Below are 21,936 nucleotides of genomic sequence, written 5' to 3' on the forward strand. Positions count from 1 at the left end.
TTTTTTTTTGCGGTACGCAGGCCTCTCACTGCTGTGGCCTCTCCCGTTGCGGAGCACAGGCTCCGGACGCGCAGGCTCAGCGGCCATGGCTCACGGGCCCAGCCGCTCCGCGGCATGTGGGATCTTCCCGGACCGGGGCACGAACCCATGTCCCCTGCATCGGCAGGCGGACTCTCAACCACTGCGCCACCAGGGAAGCCGCCCCTTTTTTAAAATCACCTCTTGCCCTTCCTCCTTCTACCCACCTGGAACTTCCTCAGAGAGTGTATGTAACCCTTAAACACAATGAGCTCATGCTTAGTGAAAGCCACCAGTTCTTCTGAGCAAATGTGATCTCACCTTTCGGATTCACTCCTGGAAGTGGTTTCTCCAACCCCTGGAGCCTCCCCCACCTGCAGGACTCCGAGGACTCTCTCCACCTGGGCGCCCCCCCAGGCCAAGGAAGCAGGCCCACCCACTGGTGTGCAAGGAGAAAATAGCAGGACCTCTCTTGGTTTCTTATCTCATCCTTTCAGTATTTTTATTGTTTATGCATGTTTTATGATGTACATGACCCATTAGTACAAGCAGTCCACAAATATAGCTCGATAGTAATACACATATATTGGGGTAAGCACTCAACGTTATTATTCATTTCTACTCTAGGGATGCAAGCAAGCAGTTTTGGAGGGCGCTGACACAAAGGCGTCACGCCAGTCAGGTTCACAATAAATGGTAATTGGGAGCAACGGGGGCCACAGAGGTTCACGCCCTGCCTGAGCGGGCGCTACCTAGCTCTTTGCCATGCCAGGGTGGAGGCCTAGGGCTGCCAGATGTTCTGAATTCTGAAGAGGATGCACACATTTTTATTTTACATGAAATCTCCCAATTTTTAAATATTGGCACCTAGTGAACTATGACAAGGAACAGACACTGGGGTGTGTGTGTGAAATAAAACACTAGGCTAGATGGTCCCGAGGCTGCCCGGCCAGTGACTTCTGCGTGCCCTGCACTCCTTACCTACGTGATTTCATTTAGTCTCTCCCACAACCCTGAGAGGCAGCGCTTCATCGTTTACTGACGGGGAGACTGAGGCTTAAAGACACCAGGGAATTCATCCAATGTCTACGAAGAGTCTCAAGATGAGGAAACCCCGCCTGCTTTGTGTGACGTGAACTCCCTGGGGTTGACTCCATGTGAACTAGCGAGATTCTGCTGGCGGGAGAGAGCCTGGTTCTCGGCGCACCTCTCAAGGGGCAAAAAAGCTCCTCAGCTTTCCAACCACTGCAAACAACTACAAAGAAGGTGACAGGCTGGGCAGAGGGGCTAACTATTCTCATATGATTTCCAGGGTCACCAAAGGTCGGGAGCCAGGCACAAAAGGGAGAAGTGGGTTCAGGGCATCACAAGACAAAACTGGCACCAAGATTGAGGAAGGGAGGGGAAAATGCCTACAGCAGGTCACTTACTGACATATAATAATACTAATATTTACTGGGTATTTAACTATGTGTCAGAAATTGTTCTAAGTCTGCAGCTAAGTTATTTCATTTCATCTTCACCTTATGAGTTGGTGCCTATAGTATGCCCATTATACAGATGAGAAAACCAAGGCACAGTAACACACCAAAAGTCACAAGCTACTGGGCATTTAGATCCAGGCACTCGAAAACCAAAGCCCAAGTCTTAACCTCTTCATCGTCTCTCTGGTGCCCCAACATCATCGTCTCTCTGGTGCCCCAACATCATCAGGATGGGCACTAGGGTTCTTCTTCAAGCCTCAATTCTACCCATCATTATGTGCGAATGGGGGAATTATAAAACAACATGTAGTATGCTGGCTAAAATCAGGAAGCCACGTAAATAGGACTTTGTCTCTTTCATTAGATCAGGGAAACTTCCTAAAGACAGGATGTCAACTTTATTTTAATCTTCAACACTGCTCCATTCTTATGTGCAGAGTACAGGGCTCATAACCCAGGCTGTCCTAGAGAAGGAAAAGAGGCTACTCTTCAACGAGGCATTTCTCTTTTAATTTATTTCGCCTGTGGGGAGAGCAGCTACAGAGAACGGGAAAACAGAATCTCCTGCTCTCAAACTTTTGATAGAAGTGCTGTCTGGGAGGGCTTTCTACAATGATGAAAATGTTCTGTGTCCAATACAGCAGTCACTAGCCACACACGGCTACTAAGCACTTGAAATGTAGCTCGTGCAACTGAGGAACTGAATTTTTAATTACAATTAAAATGGAATTTAAATTTAAGGAGCTCCATCTACCTAGTGGCTACCATACCGAACAGCATAGCCTCTAAAGGGTGTGGTGAGAAAATGGGCTAAATGTCTCTAAATTCGGTCTTCCCCTAGAGGACCTGAGAGTCATCCCCTGCAGAGTCTCTCAAAGGTTTGGGAAGGAGGAAAGTAGGTTAGGTTTTGCCACAGGCCAGGCTCACCTTGGTCGCTTCCCAGGCCTTGGGAGTGGAATGGCTCACATTAAAAATCCAAGCGGGGAATAGCTTTGGGGGTTGGAGGTTCTTGTTTAATACCAAATCACTATAACACTGTGTCACTTTTAAACATTTTAATATTCGTGGGCTCCATTCCCCTAGCTGTTTCCAACTGGGACCCAGGGTCTACAATCCCAAGGCCCAGTCTACCCATAATCCCCTTGCCTAAGCCCATGACAAGGTTGGAGGAGAGAAGTCAAAAACAGCCTTTGCTCCTCCACCTAAGACTTGGGCTCTTTCTCTAGGGTTTGGCTTCCAGAAGCAGACCCCTGAGTTCGGAAATGATATCTGTGAGATCAAACGGCAGAGGCATTGAAGGATCATCCTTTTCCCAATACGGCCGGCATTCTGGCTTCTGATCCGCGGGTAGAGTTCGGGCAATTCGGGACTGGCACCTGAAAGAGTAAGAATAGGCAGTTTATCCCTGGGAGGAAATGCCTGGAAGACCCAAACTCATGGGCAACTTGGGGCAACTTTGCCAAATGCCCCAGTGACGATCCGCTATGACGGTGGTGATGATAACCAAGGGTGAGTTTGGGCAGCAGAAAGCAGGTGTGTTTATAAGAAGGGAGAATTGTTCTTTATGGCGCTGGAACTTCTTTTTTTCCCAATGCCCAGATCTGTATTACTTCTAATGGCTTTGTAGAAGCCAATCATCGGGGAAATTCAGTTACTCTGCCTTTAAAATGGTGAATTATTTTTTCATTATCTCAACTGTTATTTAAAGTGTGTGATTAAGCCATTATCAGATTTAAATGTTTGTGGGATTTCCATGTATTACTAGATTACTGGGAAAGATTAAATTGAATTTACTGCATTAAAACGTCCAAGAATAGATTAAACAATATTACAGACGGGGATTGACTTTGGAGATCCCAGAGATTTACAAGTGTCCCAGCCTGCTGTGCTCAGAAAAAGGCACTCCAAGGAGAGACCGATTTATAAGGATATATGCAAATAGAGGTTAATAATCATTTCCACTGATGAATAGGTGGAGAAAACTTCCACAAAATTAAATTAAGAGGCTAGCAAGAGTGACTCCCTAAGGAAAACACTTAAATCACGGTTTTTATTAAATGGATTATTCATCAATAGTAGAGAAATTAATTATCATACGCAACTAAATTATAGCCTCGTAGGAAAAAAGTTGGGGCGACATCATCGCACCCTGGCAGGCATCTACCTTGCCGAAAGACCACAGCTTATTGGAAATTGGTCTGGGAAAACTCAGTGGCTTTGGCTTTGTGTATCTGAAAAGTGAGGATCAGACAGAAGAAAACACATACTGCAATAAGAAACGAACAATTTCTCTACTTTCTTGGAGCACGTGGCGGTGACCGTTGCACGCAACAAAGAGAAATACTCTTGAGTATTTCTGAGATGTACTCAGAAATACTCTGAGTACATCTGGGAGAGTTGCATGGTCCTTCCCCACCCCACCTGACCTTCTTGGCACTGTTCTCTAAATCAATTAAAAAGGGGTCCTACCCATCCTCTGTCTTCCATGTAGGGCTAACTAAGATGAAGAGATCAAAGAATGGACCATCCTGGACCTACTTCCAAGCCTGATGGTCGAGCAGGCTCCTAACTAAAGGACATCTTCTCCTCTGGGGAATTATTAATGGTGAGGGGATCCCCACGGGAAAACATACTTCAACTTTACACCTATTTTCTCGGGTGGTTAATTGCTATACCGGCATCCTGTGCACTCAATCCGTCGTACATTACACATAACATTCCAATATATCTTCAGCTCTCCGCATCGGGCCCTGATAATAGCGTCTGTTAACATGCACTAAGTACTATTATGTAGCACATCACTTCATAAATAATAAGATTAGCTGACCTCAGGGCCCCAAGAAGAGTAATGTGTTTAAATGTTCTCATTATTTATTTAAAACAAGAATTAAAGCAACAGAAGCTGCTTTTGACAATCCTCTTAGCATAAATATTAAACTGTTTGCACTGATAAGCCCACACTGAACTGAAGGACAGAGGCACGTTCTGCAGACTACTTAATAATAATAGGTGTTCGAGAAGTTGCCGCTCACTGCAGTGGGTGCATCTCTGCAGTTCTAGAGACGGTCTCTAAATCACATGAAAGGGCTGGGGGAAATTCATATTCAAGGGAAGCTGCGACTAATTACAAAGGAACTCTGCAAAGCTTTTTAAATTGTTCTTTCTCTCTGCCTCAGAATCAGAGGGTAAGGCTCAATTTACCAGGTAGGGAGAGTTATTCCAAATTGAGCATTTCCATCTCACGGCGGGTAAATGATCTGTGCACACACTACCCTGGTTGGCAGATTAAAGGGCTGTGATAAGTGTTGATCCACCTCGAATAGCATAAGGTTTGTCAAAAGTCAACAGAGATGGTTTTTCACCTGGCAGTGGGTTTTGCCCCCTCATTTTGAGAAAGTATTAAAAATGTTAACACCTGCTGCAGAAGTTCACTCACACTTGTATTGCACAAGCTTCCCAAGCCCACCCAGTTTTCTTTTGGGTGAAGTGCTCTGATTTTCTACTGTTCTTCCCATGGAAGGACCAGCTGGTGTGGGTACTACCTCCTTCTCATGCCGGCCCTGAGAGGCTAGGAGCTGTGCGTACCCACTGCTTCCCTCCGGGCTAGAGCTAGAACCCCTTGTTTGGTCTCTTCAGGGCCTTAATTCAGATCTTTCAAGATCACTTTAAAACACTTCCTTTAATGCCCAGTGCTCCTTGTCAGTTTCTCAATGGTCACGACTGCGCCCCACAGAGGGCTTGCTGTTGAGGTAATGTATTCACCTGCGAGGAAGCACAGTCGCCCCCAACTCAAATCACATTGTCCAATTCAACATCATGCCGGATGATGGGACTGAAAAAGAAAAGGCTTGAGAATGACTTGAAGGCGTATCTCCCTTTGGGTTTCAATTTCTCCTGCTCAATTCACTCATTCTGCCTCTCTTCCATCTTTTTTTTTTTTTTTTTAAGAAGATGTTGGGGGTAGGAGTTTATTAATTAATTTATTTATTTTTGCTGTGTTGGGTCTTCGTTTCTGTGCGAGGGCTTTCTCCAGTTGCGGCGAGCAGGGGCCACTCTTCATCGCGGTGCACGAACCTCTCACTATCGCGGCCTCTCTTGTTGCGGAGCACAGGCTCCAGATGCGCAGGCTCAGTAGTTGTGGCGCACGGGCTTAGTTGCTCCGAGGCATGTGGGGTCCTCCCAGACCGGGGCTCGAACCCGCGTCCCCGCATTAGCAGGCAGATTCTCAACCACTGCACCACCAGGGAAGCCCATCTTAATTTCCTAAGATGGGGAAGCACAGTGGTAAAGACGTTCTCTGGACACCAGGAGCTGCTGCTTCCCTGGGGCATGACATCTTGGGCAAGCGTCTTAACCTCACCAAGCCTCAGTTTCTTACTTGTCACGTGGGAATACTGATGATGGTGATGATGATGATAGTACATTACTTATGGGCTTGTTGTGGAGGTTAAATGGATTAACACACGTGAAATACTTAGCACAGTGCCTGGCACATGGTCAGCCCTCAATAATTCTCAAATACTATAGTTGCTATCATTAATTCTACTACGAGTACCAGTGACAATGGGAGATACCAACAAGAGGGCTGCCTATTGTACCTGTCACTGTCCCCTCCCTTCAGCTAACTGATTGGGTGGCCTCTGGATGGGGGGAAGCTCTGGAGATCCAGAAGCAGCTCTTTCTGGCTTGAATCAGATTGAGCCTGTGGCTGAATCCTATCACAATGTGACCTTCCAGGACGCTGAGGCTTATGTATTCAAGCTGCTACAGCTCTCCAGTGACAGGCTAAGATGCTCAGATCTAGAAAGACTTAGCAGTTGTTCCTAAGACCCAGAATTCATAAAAGGTGCTGTCGTTGGACTGTCTGAGCGGCAGTTGTTTCAGATTGACTTGGCATTTCTCGGAAGTAAAGTTGGATTGTTGCTCAGCACGCCTACTCTGTAGTTCTCACAAAATCAAGGGGCCCTGAGTTCTCTTAGGAAATGTTTTAGGAGTCCTGACGGTGGTGGACACTGGCTGTCTTGTGTCTTTTCCCAAGTTTCCCACAAAGAAGACTCTAAGTTTCCTGTGGGGAATCCGTCCCATCCCTGTGCTTGGCCACGTGGTTTGAGTGAGATTGGCTCCACCTCTACAGCCAGGGGAGAGCCTTGACTAGTTTAATCTAATCAGCACAACCTATTCTCCCAGCCACAGGGAGTAGGTTAGGGGAGGCACGTGACCCACTCCAGGGCAAGATTGAGAGAGTAAATCAAAGGACTGGTCTGGGAACTAAGGGAAAAGACTTTCTTCTCTCCTGGCCTGGGAACTATTAGGATGCGTAATCTGGAACCACCATAGTCATTTTGCTACCACGCAGCAAGGGGCTGGGTCCTGGGTGATATGGTCTGAGTAGCTGGATTGAGTCTCACCTGAAGCTAGGTATGCTTACACTTTTTCAGTTGCATGAGCTTGTTATTGTTTGAGTTAGGTTTTTCTGTCACTTGCAACCCAAAGAGTCCTGGCTGATATGCTGGCCATGCATCCCACCCCTCAGTGACCTCCTGCCTTCTACAGCATCCATTGCCATGGCCCTGCCTGCCAAGTGCACGTTGATAGTCCTCTCTGCAAACTGAGATGCTGCTGATACAGTACAGTGTGTGCAGAGATCATCTGAGTTGAAAGCATGAAATCCCTGGCTTTTGTTTTTGATTCCAATAATATTTCCACTGGGGACAAATTTCTACCCAGAAAACAAGAGTGCGCTGGTGTCATCCACACTGGCCTTTGCGCAAAAATAAGCCAGTTTTAATGACCAGAGCTGGATGACCTTTCTAAAGAAAGTTAAAAAAATTTCCCTAAAAATTTCCTTATCAAGGATAGCAGATCATTCTGAACCCAGACAAACAGTAAGAAACTTAGCTAAACAGTAAGAAAGTTACAGTTTCCCCTTTCAACCTTGTGCTCTCTACTCCCATCCTAAAGGGTGAACAAATAAACTCAGATCTACTCAGAAAACCCTGTTCCTTTTATGCAGCATTGCAAGGGGAGCAATGGAAAATAATATATGCTTCATCTCCCTCCCTCCCAAATTCACATTATTTCAACTCAAAGGACTCTATAGCTACCCTCAAAACCCTTGCTACTTGGGAATGGTTCTCCCTGAATGACCTAGTGACGTAATAGGAAGCAGCCGAAAGGTGTCACGTTGGCTGGCCTGTCAGCCGACTGTCCAGAGGTTCCCCTCCTCTCCTCTCTCAGGTGTAACTCACGCGGGGCCCCACTGCCTGCTGATTCCCCCAGGGCTACACTTACATTTGGAGGATGAGGACCGCAGCTACATTAGTGAACACTGGTCGCCATGCTGAAATTAACCACTTTAGCTAAAGTGTGTGTTAATTATGGGTATGCAAGTAGTCAATAAAAGGTTAATGCAAGAGCCAGAGAATAAATTTCTTCCCTTATTGCATCACTTCACAGACTAAATGACTAACATTATACTTTGTGTTTTTAATCAATAGGTTTTACAGTAATGTGCTGGCCATTGATTTTAAGAAAACATGTACGGTCTTCCTCCTCGTCCCTAAATTTTGCAACAAATAAAGAAGGACAGGTAACATTTCCATTACTCTTGATGAAATGATAAAGATTTGGGGAGAAATGGTTCCTGCTAAAAGATTCACTGGGATAAACAAGCGTTAAAAAAAAAAAAGTACAAAAAACTAGAACTTGATGGAGAAATGTTACCAAGCACAGGCCATTGAGGAGACAAGAAAAAAAAAAAAAAACCGAACTCCTAAGAGAGAATTCTTTAATGTGAAAGAGAGTAACTCCTGATTAAAATTAGCACATTCTGTACATTGTTTAAGCGTCCCGAAGAATCTTAATATGCAGCACTGATTTATTCAATTTTCACAATAACCTGAGAGAGATGGAGAGGTAGGTATCTGAACCACATTTGACGTGAGGGCTGCCTTACCCCAGGTTAATCCAATGGCAGGTGGGAGAGTGGGGCTGCGCGCAGACCCTGGACAACTGGCTGGCTGCCCCTTCCCCCACATTCCATCTTTCTCATGGATTCCCATTTGGACCACAATGGGTGCTATCCCCTGATTACTTAGCTATTCTTGCCCAACGTAGATATTCAGGAGATTACAAACCATTTCCGGGGAAAGAAAGGAGCAAAATGCTTTTTTTTTTTTTCATGTTCCTGTGACAATAATTACAGCAAATGACTGACAAAACTTCCTCTCCATTCTAATGACTCTGAGGTTCTCATAGCATAAGCATCTATCATCTATAGAAGTAAAAGATACATCTTCATCTTTTAAGAGCATAAACTACTTCTAATTATACAGTCATCCCCCAGTATTTTCATGGGACTCATTCCAGGACCCCCTGCTTGCATACCAAGATCCATGGATGCTCAAATCCCTTCCAGTTGGCCCTCCGTATACTTGGGTTCTGCATCCACAGATACAGAGGGCTGACTATATTTATTGAAAAAAACCCCATGTATAAGGGGACCTTCTTAGTTCAAATTTACTCAAGGGTCAACTGTATTCCTGGAGTGACCCTGAGAAAAATCTCCCAACCTCTTAGTTTCCTCAACTGTTATATGAAGTTCATGTTTCCCTGCTTCACTGGACTTTGTGAAGATAAAAATTAAATAGTGTATATAAAAGCCCTTTAAAATATGTAGACTACTGCACAAATGTAGCCCTTTCCTATGTGACACAAGTTCTATTTTTAAAACACAGCAGATTAGGCAACGTTGGACGGGGGCTTGTAATGCTTAAAAATAAGTGTGAAAAAAAAGAATAAACTATGTGCATCCAGATAATGAAATATCACATAGCCCTTAAAAAGAATACATTAAAAAAAAAATAAGTGTGAAAGACATCACACTTTCTTTTTAAGATTTTTTTTTCATGTGGACCATTTTAAAAGTCTTTATTGAATTTGTTACAATATTGCTTCTGTTTTTTATGTTTTGGTTTTTTGGCCACGAGGCATGTGGGATCTTAGTTCCCTGACCAGGGATCGAACCCACACTCCCTGCATTGGAAGGCGAAGTCTTAACCACTGGACCGCCAGGAAAGTCCCAAAAGACTAGAGCAATTTAGACTCACAGCTTCATCAGAAAATATCCAGTCTTCTCCAAGTCAGAGTTTTTTCCTGGAATTTTCACTTACAGTGAGGAGTTGACTGTCATCCTGGTTCATGTCAAACAGAAGGCTGTTTTAGGGTATCAGCCACATCACAGTGTAAACCAGCACCAAGGCTTAAGAGGCTTCACTCAAGTAGAAAACCCTGATGTGATATCACATCAAATCTACATTTAACCTGAAAAACGCAACTGCCAGGACCAGCATGAAAAAAGGGGGAAATAATGATGTAAAGGGGCAACAAACTCAACGGCCTTCTGTGCTTTGGAGGGAGCTCGAGACCAATGTGGGACCTGCATGTTCTCCGTTCTTAGTTTCTCTGGGCCCAGTAGAATCTCAGCATCTTGCCACACAGAGTTATTCCAGTGTTTAAAAGAGAAGTATTGGGGCTTCCCTGGTGGCACAGTGGTTAAGAATCTGCCTGCCAATGCAGGGGACACGAGTTCAAGCCCTGGTCCGGGAAAATCCCACATGCCACGGAGCAACTAAGCCTCTGCGCCACAACTACTGAGCCCATGTGCTGCAACTACTGAAGCCCGCACGCCTAGAGCCTGTGCTCCGCAACAAGAAGCCCATGCACCACAACGAAGAGTAGCTCCCGCTCGCCACAACTAGAGAAAACCCGCATGCAGCAATGAAGACACAATGCAGCCAAAAATAAATAAATTTATAAAAAAAAGAGAGAAGTATTTTTTCATATAACACGGGATCTAACTCCCTAATAGTACTTTATGTACCATTTAAGGGATTCCATGAATAATTCTGACTCTCCATGATGTCCACATTAAACACCACATTTCAAATCTCACTTTGAGTAAGAGGCTACTCCATTGTACTGTTTTTCATGGTCTCACCAGGCTTTGTTCCAAATAATCTGTCTTAGAGGTGAGGCGAGCATGCAGACCTGTTTATAATCATCTACCCTTGAGACTCTAAATGCTTTGAAAAGAGAAGAGTGAGTGAATGCATTTATAATTTGTCTTCTTGGACTTTGTGTTACTGCCATCATGGCTCTGTGGACAACTTGACAAAGAAAGAGCTGCCCTGTCATACGAATCACGATGGTCTACTTTGACTAAGGTGGTTGTATGAAATCAGCTTGTTTGATTTGTATAACTCAGTTTACCTACTGCAGAACCACTAAGCAAAACCAACTCCTGAGTGAGTTCCAGCAAAGGACACTCTCACTTTCTCTTTCAAAGGCTTTTAACCTCTTGCCTCTGACTCACATGTTAATGTTCTCAGATCAGTAAAGTCAACACACATCAGGGTGAGGAAAAGCTACACTTTGGCCCATGGGTCAGCTTTTTTTTGGGGGGGATGGGGTGGGTCAATATACCTTTTTAGCAGGTAGTATTTTTTCAGCCATGACCCCTTGAGAAGCTTGACTCGACTTAACTTCTGGTTATTTAAAAATCTACTTTTGGCTTCACATTTCAGGGAAGAAGGGAGAAGCCTGATAGAAGAGCTTGCTTAGATGCTCTAAAAGCCAAATATCCCCCAAATGCTTTTGAATACCAGGATAATACCATTCAGCCATCTGGATAACCAGCCATTTTGCGAGAAATCATTGTGCTGTTCAGTATGGATAAACCCTGCTGTCTAGATCTCAGTCAATCAAACAGCATGTTTATGGAGTACCTACTGTGAACCTATACTCTTCCCTTATTGGGAGGAGAAGGGAGTAGCACAGAGAATAGCCCAGGCCAAGCCCAGCTGCTGCAAATAACTGTCCTCTCCACATGTTTGGAACTCACCCTTTTCCATGTAAATAATGGTTCTCATCGCTCCTAATTCTTCTCCTCAACACCAATATTACCTATAATTTCTCTGAAATATAATATTAATATATTATATAGCCCAGTAGCCATGAATAGCAGGGTGTCTGGTTTTGTTTAAGGAAAATGAACATTTAGAGTTCCTACTTGGGATCCAAGAAGAAATTTCCTTTGACCAGGGTTCCCTGTCCTCCTAACATATGGAACCAGGGCTTTGTCCCACTCCAGATCACTGCTAAGAGCTCCTCTGACCTGTGGCAAAGACTCCACCAGAGAAGAGAGGCCCCTGGGGTGAGGGGTAAGGTGCTCAGACAGTACCTCCCAGGGGTCAAGAGATGAAGAGACAAGGTCACAAGACCTCTAACTGGTCTAAAAATCAGGGATACTTTTTGGTAACAGAATGGCTTATAGGCATCTCTGTTCTTTCTTTCAGGGTCCAGGGGGATGCCATGTCCTTTTCCCTTCTACTGTACTATCTGCTGCCTTCTTTAGGGTTTCTTCCCAACCTGCGTAATTATACTGTGTAATCCTCACATCTCCTTACCGTTCTGCCCTTTTAAGTTTTTCAGAGGTTTTTGTTGCTATGGGAGATACTATAAAGAAATTCTATCTCATGCCAATGCTTCCCTGATGACATCTCCTCTCAGACCAAAGGAATAGTAATAATGCTGATAGAAACATTAAAAATAGCCCATCATATCTACTAAGTGTTGGGCACTGTATAAGTCTTCTAATGAAACGTATGTCCTCAAATGGAAAATGGAGGTCCAGAAGATTAAATAGCTTGTCCAAGATTTCACAGCTAAAGAAAGGATAGAGTCAGGATTTGGCAAAACTGTCTGATTCCTCATCTCAAGCTCTTTGTACTGTTCCAAAATATAGACATCAAGAGAATCAGTTTGGGTCCTGGTTATAAACAGTTTTCCAAAGGCACCTAGCCCCAAGCTAGACTCCCGGGAGGAGGGTCCAGTCCATGTGAATTTTCACACGTGACTCTTCAGACTGAGCCAGTTTGCGAAAACATTCACCATCTTCACCTACCACAAAGGACCACAAAGATGCTGAAGGTGGTATGTGGGTGGGTGGGTGGGGGACACGTGGGTGTCTTTGGGTCCACAGAGGACTCACATTAAACTCACCTCCATTTCAGAGGACACCAGGCTCAGGGTCAGTTCTTGTAGACCCGCAACTTGGCTCCCTAAGTAGGTAACTGGTGACTTCACAAGGTCTGGCACAGAGAACAGTACTCCTGGAGCCCCTCCCCCTACTTCAGGGACTCCAGCAGGCCCGTGGAACCACTTAACATTGGAGACTGCTTGGCCCAACACGGGGGTGTAAATCCAGGAGGTAAAGAGTTGAGAACAATTTTATCCCCAGGTTCATTTGTCAGCTTGTCAGTTACATAATGAGAGTGATGAATGGGCTACCTTGACAGCTGAACATTTAGGAGCTGCTGACCTTTGATCTCTGGTCACATGATAGGGTCATCTGAAACTTGCATGACTTCTACCTGGCCAAGGGTAACAATATAAAGGTCAAATCGGCTGGACGATTATATGAATCAAGTCTGAGGCAGCTTGGTTGGGAGTTTTAAGAGAGGCCGGGTTGGGTTCCCCAGCACACAAAGCTATGGAACCACTGCAGAAAGGTGCTCAACAAAAGATATACAATTTCAAAGCAGTCTAGAGTAACTTTCCTTGCAAGGGAATAGAATGAACTCATTATTTTTAAAGGGCAACAATGAAAACAAACACTTTGGAAGAAAATATATTCTGCCAGTGCCTCTGCCATTGGGAGGGAAGCATACAGGCATATGACTTAATGAGTAATATTAATGCTATACCTGCAACATGGCAGAAGGTCCAATTTGATGCAATTATTGGAACAAAATCCCCACTGGGTAGTATCAAGCCCTCCTTTCAGCCATAGAATACGGTCTCTCCTCCATCCTCTGTCAGCACAGTACCCCACAAAGGACCATGATTGACAAAAGATAACACTTTCCAAATTTCATGACTTCCCTGTTGCTTGAAACTTAAGCAAAGTTTGCACGGGACAGTCTCAGACTTCAGAAAGATTCCAGAATAACTTACAATCAGAAATTCAAGGCAGCTGTGATTTTCAGATGCACTATAACATTTAAAAAAATGTTTCTTCTTGCAAACCTGAAGAGTTTTGCTTTTTGATTACTTGGTTAAATTCCATTTACTCAGAATCAGATAACAGTAGTCACAGAGGTAATGAATACAGTTATGAAAATGAAAGCTAAGAGGCCAACGCCATCGATTTCCAGAATCCAGCAACTTCATAACCCATGAAAGAAGCAGACATTACAGAGAAATCTGATTTACATCAAGAGCTTGTTTTCTACAAAGGGTTTTCCCCTGCAAAGTCAAAGACCGATGGACAAACCTCCACTGGAGCACAATCCATTCCTACCCTTGAGAGGTGAGCAAAGCAAAGGACAGTGGCTTACAGAATAAAAGGCCAGCTGTTCTGACTTTGGAATGCTCATTTGAGTTGTAAGCTGTGAAATAAATTTGAGTTGATGGTCCTCCCATCTGCTCACCTGTCAGTCTATTTCCACTGTGCTGCTGTTTTTAGAAATACTTCCAAGTAACCTGCTTAATTGGTTTTGGGATGCCGAGAAGCATCTCCCAAGTTTAGTTTAACCTTATACAGAACATGGAGCTACTGGGCCTTTGTTTCTTTTCTCTCCTTTAAGAACATTTACTAATAGGTCAAGAGCACTTACGTAGAAAACTTGGTGGAGCCGCGAACCAACGGGGTGGGGGGCAGTCCAAATGAGGAATTAGAGAGAAAATGGTGGGTCAAAACAGAATGTCAACTGATCAAGGGCATCCCAGTCTTCTGAAGAATTTCTGCTTTGTACCCGTTTAAAAGCCGAGTCCAAGTCAAAATTCTTACAATAGTCCACAAGTCGCTTCATGACCTACGGCTTCCCCCCTCACTGGTCACCCCCCCATCCTCTGGCCTCTCCTTCCACTTGTCCCATTACTCACTTTGCTCTAGTCGTATTGGCTGATGTGCTCTTCCTTGAACAGGCAAAGAATACTCTCAGGTATTCCAGAGCGCTCGAATACCTGCTGTTTCTTCAGCCTTGAACACTCTTCCCCTAAGATATCCATGTGGCTCGCTCCCCTATGACTTCAGGTCACCACTTAAACATAATCTAATCAGTAAGGTCTTCCTTGACTATCCTACCTAAGACAGCAGCATCACCCCTTCCTACCTACCCAAGGTAGCACTCCCTACTCCCCATCTTCTTTTCCTGCCCCATTTTTCTCCACAACACTTGATACCATCAAGGGTGTGTGTGTGTGTGTGTGTGTGTGTGTGTGTGTGTGTGTGTGTAAGATAAGCTCCCTGAAGGCAGGGATTTCTGATGTACTCACTGCTATATCCTCCAAGCCTAGAGTCTGCCCCATTGAAGCCATAGTAAATACGGTGCGATGCACAGATGACTAAAAGCAACTTGCATCTGAACTTCCAACTGTACTTCCTTAAGGCAGGACTAATCCATCTGCAGTATCACCAATTTTATGATAACGACAGTAAATGCACAAGGCACAACCAAAGGAGAAATAATAACATTATCTCATCCATGGACAAAGAGGATGATATGGTAGGAAGAAAATTGGTCTGGGAATTCAAGACCCAGCTCCACCACTACCCTATCCTGTGACCCTGGGCAAAATCTTGACTTTCTGGCCATCAGTACTCAGGTCTGTAAAATGAAAGCTTGGGTTAGACAACCCCTGAGGTTCTTCCCATCTTTAAAAAACTGGGATTTTACATATAAATATTATGGTTTACCTTCACATACCTTATCTCATATGACCCTCACTACTAGGGTAGGAAATAAAGGTGCTGTCCCAGTTGGGGAGATTAGGATGTGGAGGCCTTGCTCCAGGTCACATGGCTGCTAAGACACGTAGCTGGGACTAAAACTTAGGTCATTTGCTAGTTCAGCATTTTTCTACAAAACTGCACTTCCTCTATTGGTAGAATTGGAAGTACTACCAGTCACTGTTACTCTGATCCAAAAAGTATTTTTGCAGGCAAGTTCTTATCCCCTTAAGATAACATATGTGTATCATGGACCCCATGGAATAGGGCACTATTCCACCCTAGCCCAAGAATCCTTGGATTCTCTAAGCTGCCATTTCAAGATTAGAGATAATAAATGGCTCCATCTGCCTATGGATGTTTTATGACACGAATAAAACTATATTTTAGTGTAGCTCTTCGGTAGAAGGGCAAGAAGTCAAAGCAACTGTGGCATCAGGATTGCTATGCTAACAAGGTCGCTGAACTCCAAAGATGTCAGAAACTTCCTCGTCTTAAAGCCAAAGCAAATCTGCACTTTATACCCCTAGGAACTGAATGATGCTGTTTCTGCAGCTAACATTTAGAAATTAAAATTGCTTTTACCCACATCAATATCTATGCTGCTGGGTTCAGTGATCAAGAAGGAGGAAAACTCAATAAACTATAATGGAAAAGAATTTTTAAAATATATAGGGACTTCCCTGGTGGTGCAGTGGTTAAGAATCCACCTGCCAATGCAGGGGACACGGGTTCGAGCCCTGGTCCGGGAAGATCCCACATGCTGTGGAGCAACTAAGCCCGTGTACCACGACTACTGAGCTGGCGCTCTAGAGCCCGCAAGCCACAACTATAGAGCCCATGCACTGCAACTACTGAAGCCCATGCACCTAGAGCCTGTGCTCTGCAACAGGAGAAGCCACTGCAGTGAGAAGCCTGCGCAACGCAAGGAAGAGTAGCCTCCGCTCGCTCCAACTAGAGAAAGCCGGTGTGCAGCAACGAAGACCCAACACAGCCAAAAAAAAAAAAAAGATATATACATATATATGTGTATAACCGAATCACTTTGCTGTACACCTGAGACATCCAGGACCCAGGCTGCTGCATCTATTTTTTTGTTTTGCCATCCTTAGCTCATGGCTGCCATCCTTGAGGTCACCTTATGGTCCAGGTGTTCTAGCCACCATATCTGGTTTCCCAGGCAGGAGCGGGAGAAAGGAGAGAGGGGTAAAACATGCCCTTACCTCCTCTTTCTAAGGAAGACAGCCAACCAACCTCCACCTCCGTGTCACTGACTAGAACTCAGCCCCTGGGCTGCAAAAGAGGCTGCGAAGTGTAGGGGTTTTTTTGTTTGTTGGGTTTTTTTTTTTACAGTTTTGTTTATTTTTGGCTGCACAGCATGTGGGATCTTAGTTCTCCGACCAGGGGTTGAACCCATGCCCCCTGCAGTGGAAGTGCAAAGTCTTAACCACTGGACTGCCAGGGAAGTAAGTCCCTGTAGGTTTTTAACTGGATGTGCTACCCTCTTCTCTCCTCCATTAAAACTGGGATTCTATACTCAGGAAGAAGGAAAGGATGAGGGCAGGATGAGAAACTAGTGTTCTCTGCCACACAATGTAAGCAAATAGACATTAAGGTAATGTCTTCTAGGGATCAATGTTCTGGAGCAAATCAAACAGGAAATGAGTAAGTGAGCGAATGGGGGTGGGGAGGAAGGGCTGTGGCTGGAGTGGAAGCAGTAGGCATCTATCGGGGGAAGAGGATTTTAGGTGCCAATGAGTCAGGCTTGATCAAGGGACAGCAAGAAGGCCACTGTAGCTGAAGCAGGGCGACCAAGGGAGGAAGGAGGTGGGGTCAGAGAGGACCAGGGTCTTGGAAGCCACTGTACAGACTGATTTTATTCTCAGCGAGATGGGAAAGCACTGGAGGCTTTAAACAGGGAAGTGACAGGATCTAGTCCCATAGTTTGCAGAAAACCTCTCACTTTTTTAGGAACTGGGTCATTTCATGAGAGTAAACGTCTATGCTCAACCTACTCGTAGTGTTCTGTGGATGAAGCAAAATACCCTCCTTAAGACCCTTCCCTGGCCTGAGCACACCCCCACCCCCGACCCAAAGCCGGCTGAGAGGGAGGGGGCAGCGCTGAGCCTGACCATCCCCACAGCTTGGACGCTTTGTTCCCCTTTGTGCTGCAAGAGAAAAGAAGCAGTACCGCCCAAGCCTCCCCTAACTCCTAAGTTCACCTGATGTGTATCTTCAGAACGCAACTCACATCCAATTTAGGCTGTTCATTTACTTCTGGGGGCCATGGATTGAGGCTGAGGAAGAAGGCGTAATCCTAGATGCTGAGAGCCACGGAAGACTGAGCAGACCTCTGAGTCAGCGCAGGGGTTGCTTCTAAAATGACTGGATTTGAAAGGACTTTTTTAAAAATTGCACTTCAATAGAAAGCGGACCAAATTCTGAAATCCTCCAACTGAAGTTTCTGCTGGGCTGCCGGCGTTGCCAACAGCAGGCCAAAGCCCATTGGCGCCTTGGAGAGGAAGGATGAGTAGCCCAGAGACTGCCTTAGGGCTGCACGTGGCTTCCAAACTGCAGGTTAACTGGGTGGGTTGATTCATTAATCATCACAGCCACCACGTTCCCACCCGGGCATCTCCGAGGAGCAAGCAAGGCAGAGAGACCGGCCATCATCTATTTATTACTTTACAGTCTTGTATGCTCTGGTCTTCCACGGGCTGGTGCAGTCTCCCACTCCAGGGCTCTGACAGCTTGGGCCTGTAGCTCCCTCACTGTCTGGGGTGAGCGCATTCTCCCAGCGCCAGTGATTGCTTGTGGGGTGACCTTGGCAAGGGCACTTAGGCAGCATTTTCTCATCTGTCAAGGCGAGGCAGCCACAGACCCCCGGAGTCACCTCTGGTAAATACTCATGTGTGGACCAGTGCCGGCCACCTCATCCCAAAGCCCCCTGGCTCTGGGAAGAAGGCTTTTTCCAACAGGGAAAATGAGTGAGGCCAAGTCCTTGGCTCGTGCCCGTGAGAGATGGGGGAGGCGGTGGGGGTGGAAGAGGAAAGTGTCTCTTTGCAGGAAAGACACCCTTAGGCCCTCACCGTGGATCCCAGGCACCTTCTCATTTGCCAAAATCCAGAAGGTCAGAGGGAATCAAAGAATGACTCTGCTTGTGCAGAATGTCATTACAGAGGAGGCTGGGAACGGGAGGCCTGTTACGAGTCACCTTTCCGGCTCCTGCGAACAGGCTGATTAATGGAGAAGTTGAGCTTCTTGCTGAGCATGACAGGAGTAGGGTCAGCTAGGAACAGGCCAGGGCTCGGCGGTGAGTCAGGACGGCACAGCAAGGACCTGATTAGCGGCTGTCACCTCCTGTCCCCATGCCTGGCCTGCTAGGGAGCCAGGCTTCGCAGCCGACTGCTAAGTTAGAATTTACACTTTCTGCAAGAACGGTCTTGCAGTCAAGACCACCTGGGAGTTGGCACAGACTGAGGGGCCATTATGCTTTCTCCACAGCCCTAGCTGATAGGGGAGCTCCAGTGAGATGGGAAGGAACTTGCTGTTCCTAATTTAAATTGCTCTTTCTAGCTGGAGATGGACTTGCCCAGGTCCTAGTGCCCAAAGGCACCCACCTGTAAGTTACAGGGCCAGGGTCGTGTGTGGAAGTGCCATCATTGGCAGGTGACCTGCCCACGTGGTACGAGGGACAGGTTCCAGGATAGCCTTCCCTCCGAAAATAATTCTTGCTCTGGCCTCCAGCCCATGCCAGAAAGTGTACCATTCATTCATTTCTTTTTTCCCCCCCCAATTGTATGGGGAAAAGAAGGAAAGGCATTTTAAAATGCAACTGCTTGGCCTTCCCTGGTGGCGCAGTGGTTGAGAGTCCGCCTGCCGATGCAGGGGACGCGGGTTTGTGCCCCGGTCCGGGAAGATCCCACATGCCGCGGAGCGGCTGGGCCCGTGAGCCATAGCCGCTGAGCCTGCGCGTCCAGAGCCTGTGCTCCGCAACGGGAGAGGCCACAACAAGTGAGCCATGGCAGCTGAGCCTGCACGTCCAGAGCCTGTGCTCCGCAACGGGAGAGGCCACAACAGTGAGAGGGCCGCGTACCGCAAAAAATAAAATAAAAATAAAATAAAATAAAATGCAACTGCTTCTAAGGAGGAGACTATTTTAAGTCACCTCTCAGAGAGATCATGCTGCTTCCTGATAGGGCAGAGAAACACATGAGCTCTGACTTCCCTGGGGTGAGAGGAAGGGGGGTTGTTCCTCGGGAGCCCGATTTTACCTTCTTTACAGTCTCACCCAGGGCTGACCACAGGACCAGCCTTCTGGGAGAGATTCGTTCAGGAGGACAGCAAATACAGACCAGCAGCGATTTAATTAGTTCCAAGTTAATGTCCTTTTCCACTTGGTCTCATGTAAGCACCTGGGAGTTATGGCCACTAACTTAAAATGATTTATAAAGTTCTTTCCCAGGAGAAGGTCCTTGGACAGGCAGCGAGTAAGGCTGTGAATTATGCCTCCATAGTGGGTATAGTATGAGGATAAAGGAACAGGTTCAGCTGTAAAGAATCTGAAGCTCTCTCCTAAAAGGGAGGGGAGTCTCATTTTTCAGCGAGGTAATTTTTTTTTTTTTTTTTTTTTTTTTTTGCGGTACACGGGCCTCTCACTGTTGGGGCCCCTCCCGTTGCGGAGCACAGGCTCCGGACGCGCAGGCTCAGCGGCCATGGCTCACAGGCCCAGCCGCTCCGCAGCATGTGGGATCCTCCCGGACCGGGGCACGAACCCGCATCCCCCGCATCGTCAGGTGGACTCTCAACCACTGCAGCGAGGTAATTTTTGACAGTCATGGCTAGCTCTTCTGGACTTCAGCTTTGACAGAACTTCTGTTCTTAGGAGCTCATCTTAGCTTATACCCTCTCAGTTTTAAGGTGAGGTTAACAGACTTGCTCAACTCATTTGTGGCAGAGTTAGGAGACTAGAATCTCGGGATGCCTACTTCAACTGTGGGTTTGCTTGTTTTTTTCTTTTTTAATGTTATAATTGTTAACAGCTAACATTATTTGAGGATCTACATTTTGCTAGATGGCATTCTAAGTGCTTTATCCTCATAACCCTATGAGGTTATGATTTTTATCCCCATCTCACAGATGGGAACAGTGAGGAACTGAGTGGTAATACAATTTGCCCAAGGTCACAGAGATTGTGAGTGATGTGGCCAAGATATGAGCCCAGGCGGTCTGGTCCCAGAGTCATACTCTCAACCACTACCCTACCATGTTATTGAAACAGTGCACACTCACAGTCTTAAACCTAATGATACAGAAGGGTTTATACAGTGAAAAAGTAAGAGTCCCCCACTCTAGTTCATCCCACCCCTGGATTTGTTTCCAATGGTGGTTACCTTCTGTTGTCTCTCACTAATAGGCACACACTCCTATTCCTTGATTTTCCAACTTCAGGTATTATCCATTGGCTTCCTGCAGTGTGACATGAAGACTGGACTCTCCTTATCCTGTGCACGTGTGAATGGTGTTTGTCGTAACTAGCCTCCAAACATGGCCCCAACGGACCACGCCTCCAGGATTCACCCATATACTGAGGCTCAGCTGGCCCTCCCTGTCCTCTGACTTAAACAATAGATTGCAGCACGGGTGACATTAGAACAGTTCCTTTAAAAAGCCTGGCAGCTTCTGCTTTTGTGCTCTTGGGAATCTTGAGCCTCACTGCAAGAAGTCTGGGCATCCTGCAGGAGAGACCACACGGAAAGGCCACGTCAAGAGATGGAGGCCCAGAGATCCCAGAGTCCCCAGCTGAGCCCGGCCTTTCTGCTCCAGCTGCTATCTGACTGCAGTCCCAGGTAAGACCCTCAGTGACGCCAGCAGAAGAACCTTCTATCCAGATGAGTCAACCCACAGAAGAACAGAGACTTATATGAGAAATAATAACTGTGGTTGATTTAAGCTGCTATGTTTTGGGGTGATCTGTTATGTAGCAAATAGTGTTTTTCTGTATTTTTAGTTCCTTAATTGGATACCTTTGGAACATTAGATGATATGCTTAAATTCTATACCTGGTTCCATTCACTTTTTTTTATTGTGGTAAAAACTATATAATGTAAAATTTGCCTTTTTACCCATTTTTAAGTGTACAATTCAGTGGTATTCACTGCATTCACAATGTTGTATAAGCATCACTGGTATATATTTCTAAAATTTTCTCATCACCTCAAACAGAAATTCATTCTGCAATTTCCCATCCCCCCCTTTCCATGGCACCAGTAACCTCTAATCTACGTTCTGTCTATTTTAGACCATTCATATAAGTGGAATCATACAATATTTGTCCTTCTGTGTCTGGCTTATTTCCCTTGGCATGATGTTTTCGAGGTTCATCTAGATTGTAGCATGTATTAGAATTTCATTCCTTTTTATGGCTGAATAATATTCCATTGCATGTATATTACACATTTAGTTTATCCATTCATCTGTTGATGGACGCTTGGATTGTTTCCACCTTTTGGCTATTGTGAATAATGCTGTGATGAATATTGGTACACAAACATCTGTTTGAGTCCCTGTTTTCAATTCTTTTGGGTTTATACCTAGAAGTGGACTTGCTGGGTCATATGGTAACCTTACGTTTAACTTTTT

At 45.6% G+C, this 21,936-nt stretch overlaps 1 protein-coding gene across 1 annotated transcript in view; it reads right to left on the reverse strand.

The window, feature by feature from the left end:
* Window positions 1-506: 506 nt before the first annotated feature.
* FTO (FTO alpha-ketoglutarate dependent dioxygenase) overlaps window positions 507-21,936 on the reverse strand; it is a 372,431-nt gene continuing 351,001 nt past the window's right edge. The window contains exon 9 of the mRNA XM_082607937.1: window positions 507-2,878. Coding sequence (XP_082464063.1) covers window positions 2,725-2,878 — 154 coding nt within the window. The 3' untranslated portion in view covers window positions 507-2,724. The remainder of the gene's footprint in view (window positions 2,879-21,936) is intronic.

This window comes from Mesoplodon mirus, assembly GCF_964341445.2.
Source record: "Mesoplodon mirus genome assembly, chromosome: 19".
NCBI lineage: Eukaryota > Metazoa > Chordata > Mammalia > Artiodactyla > Ziphiidae > Mesoplodon > Mesoplodon mirus.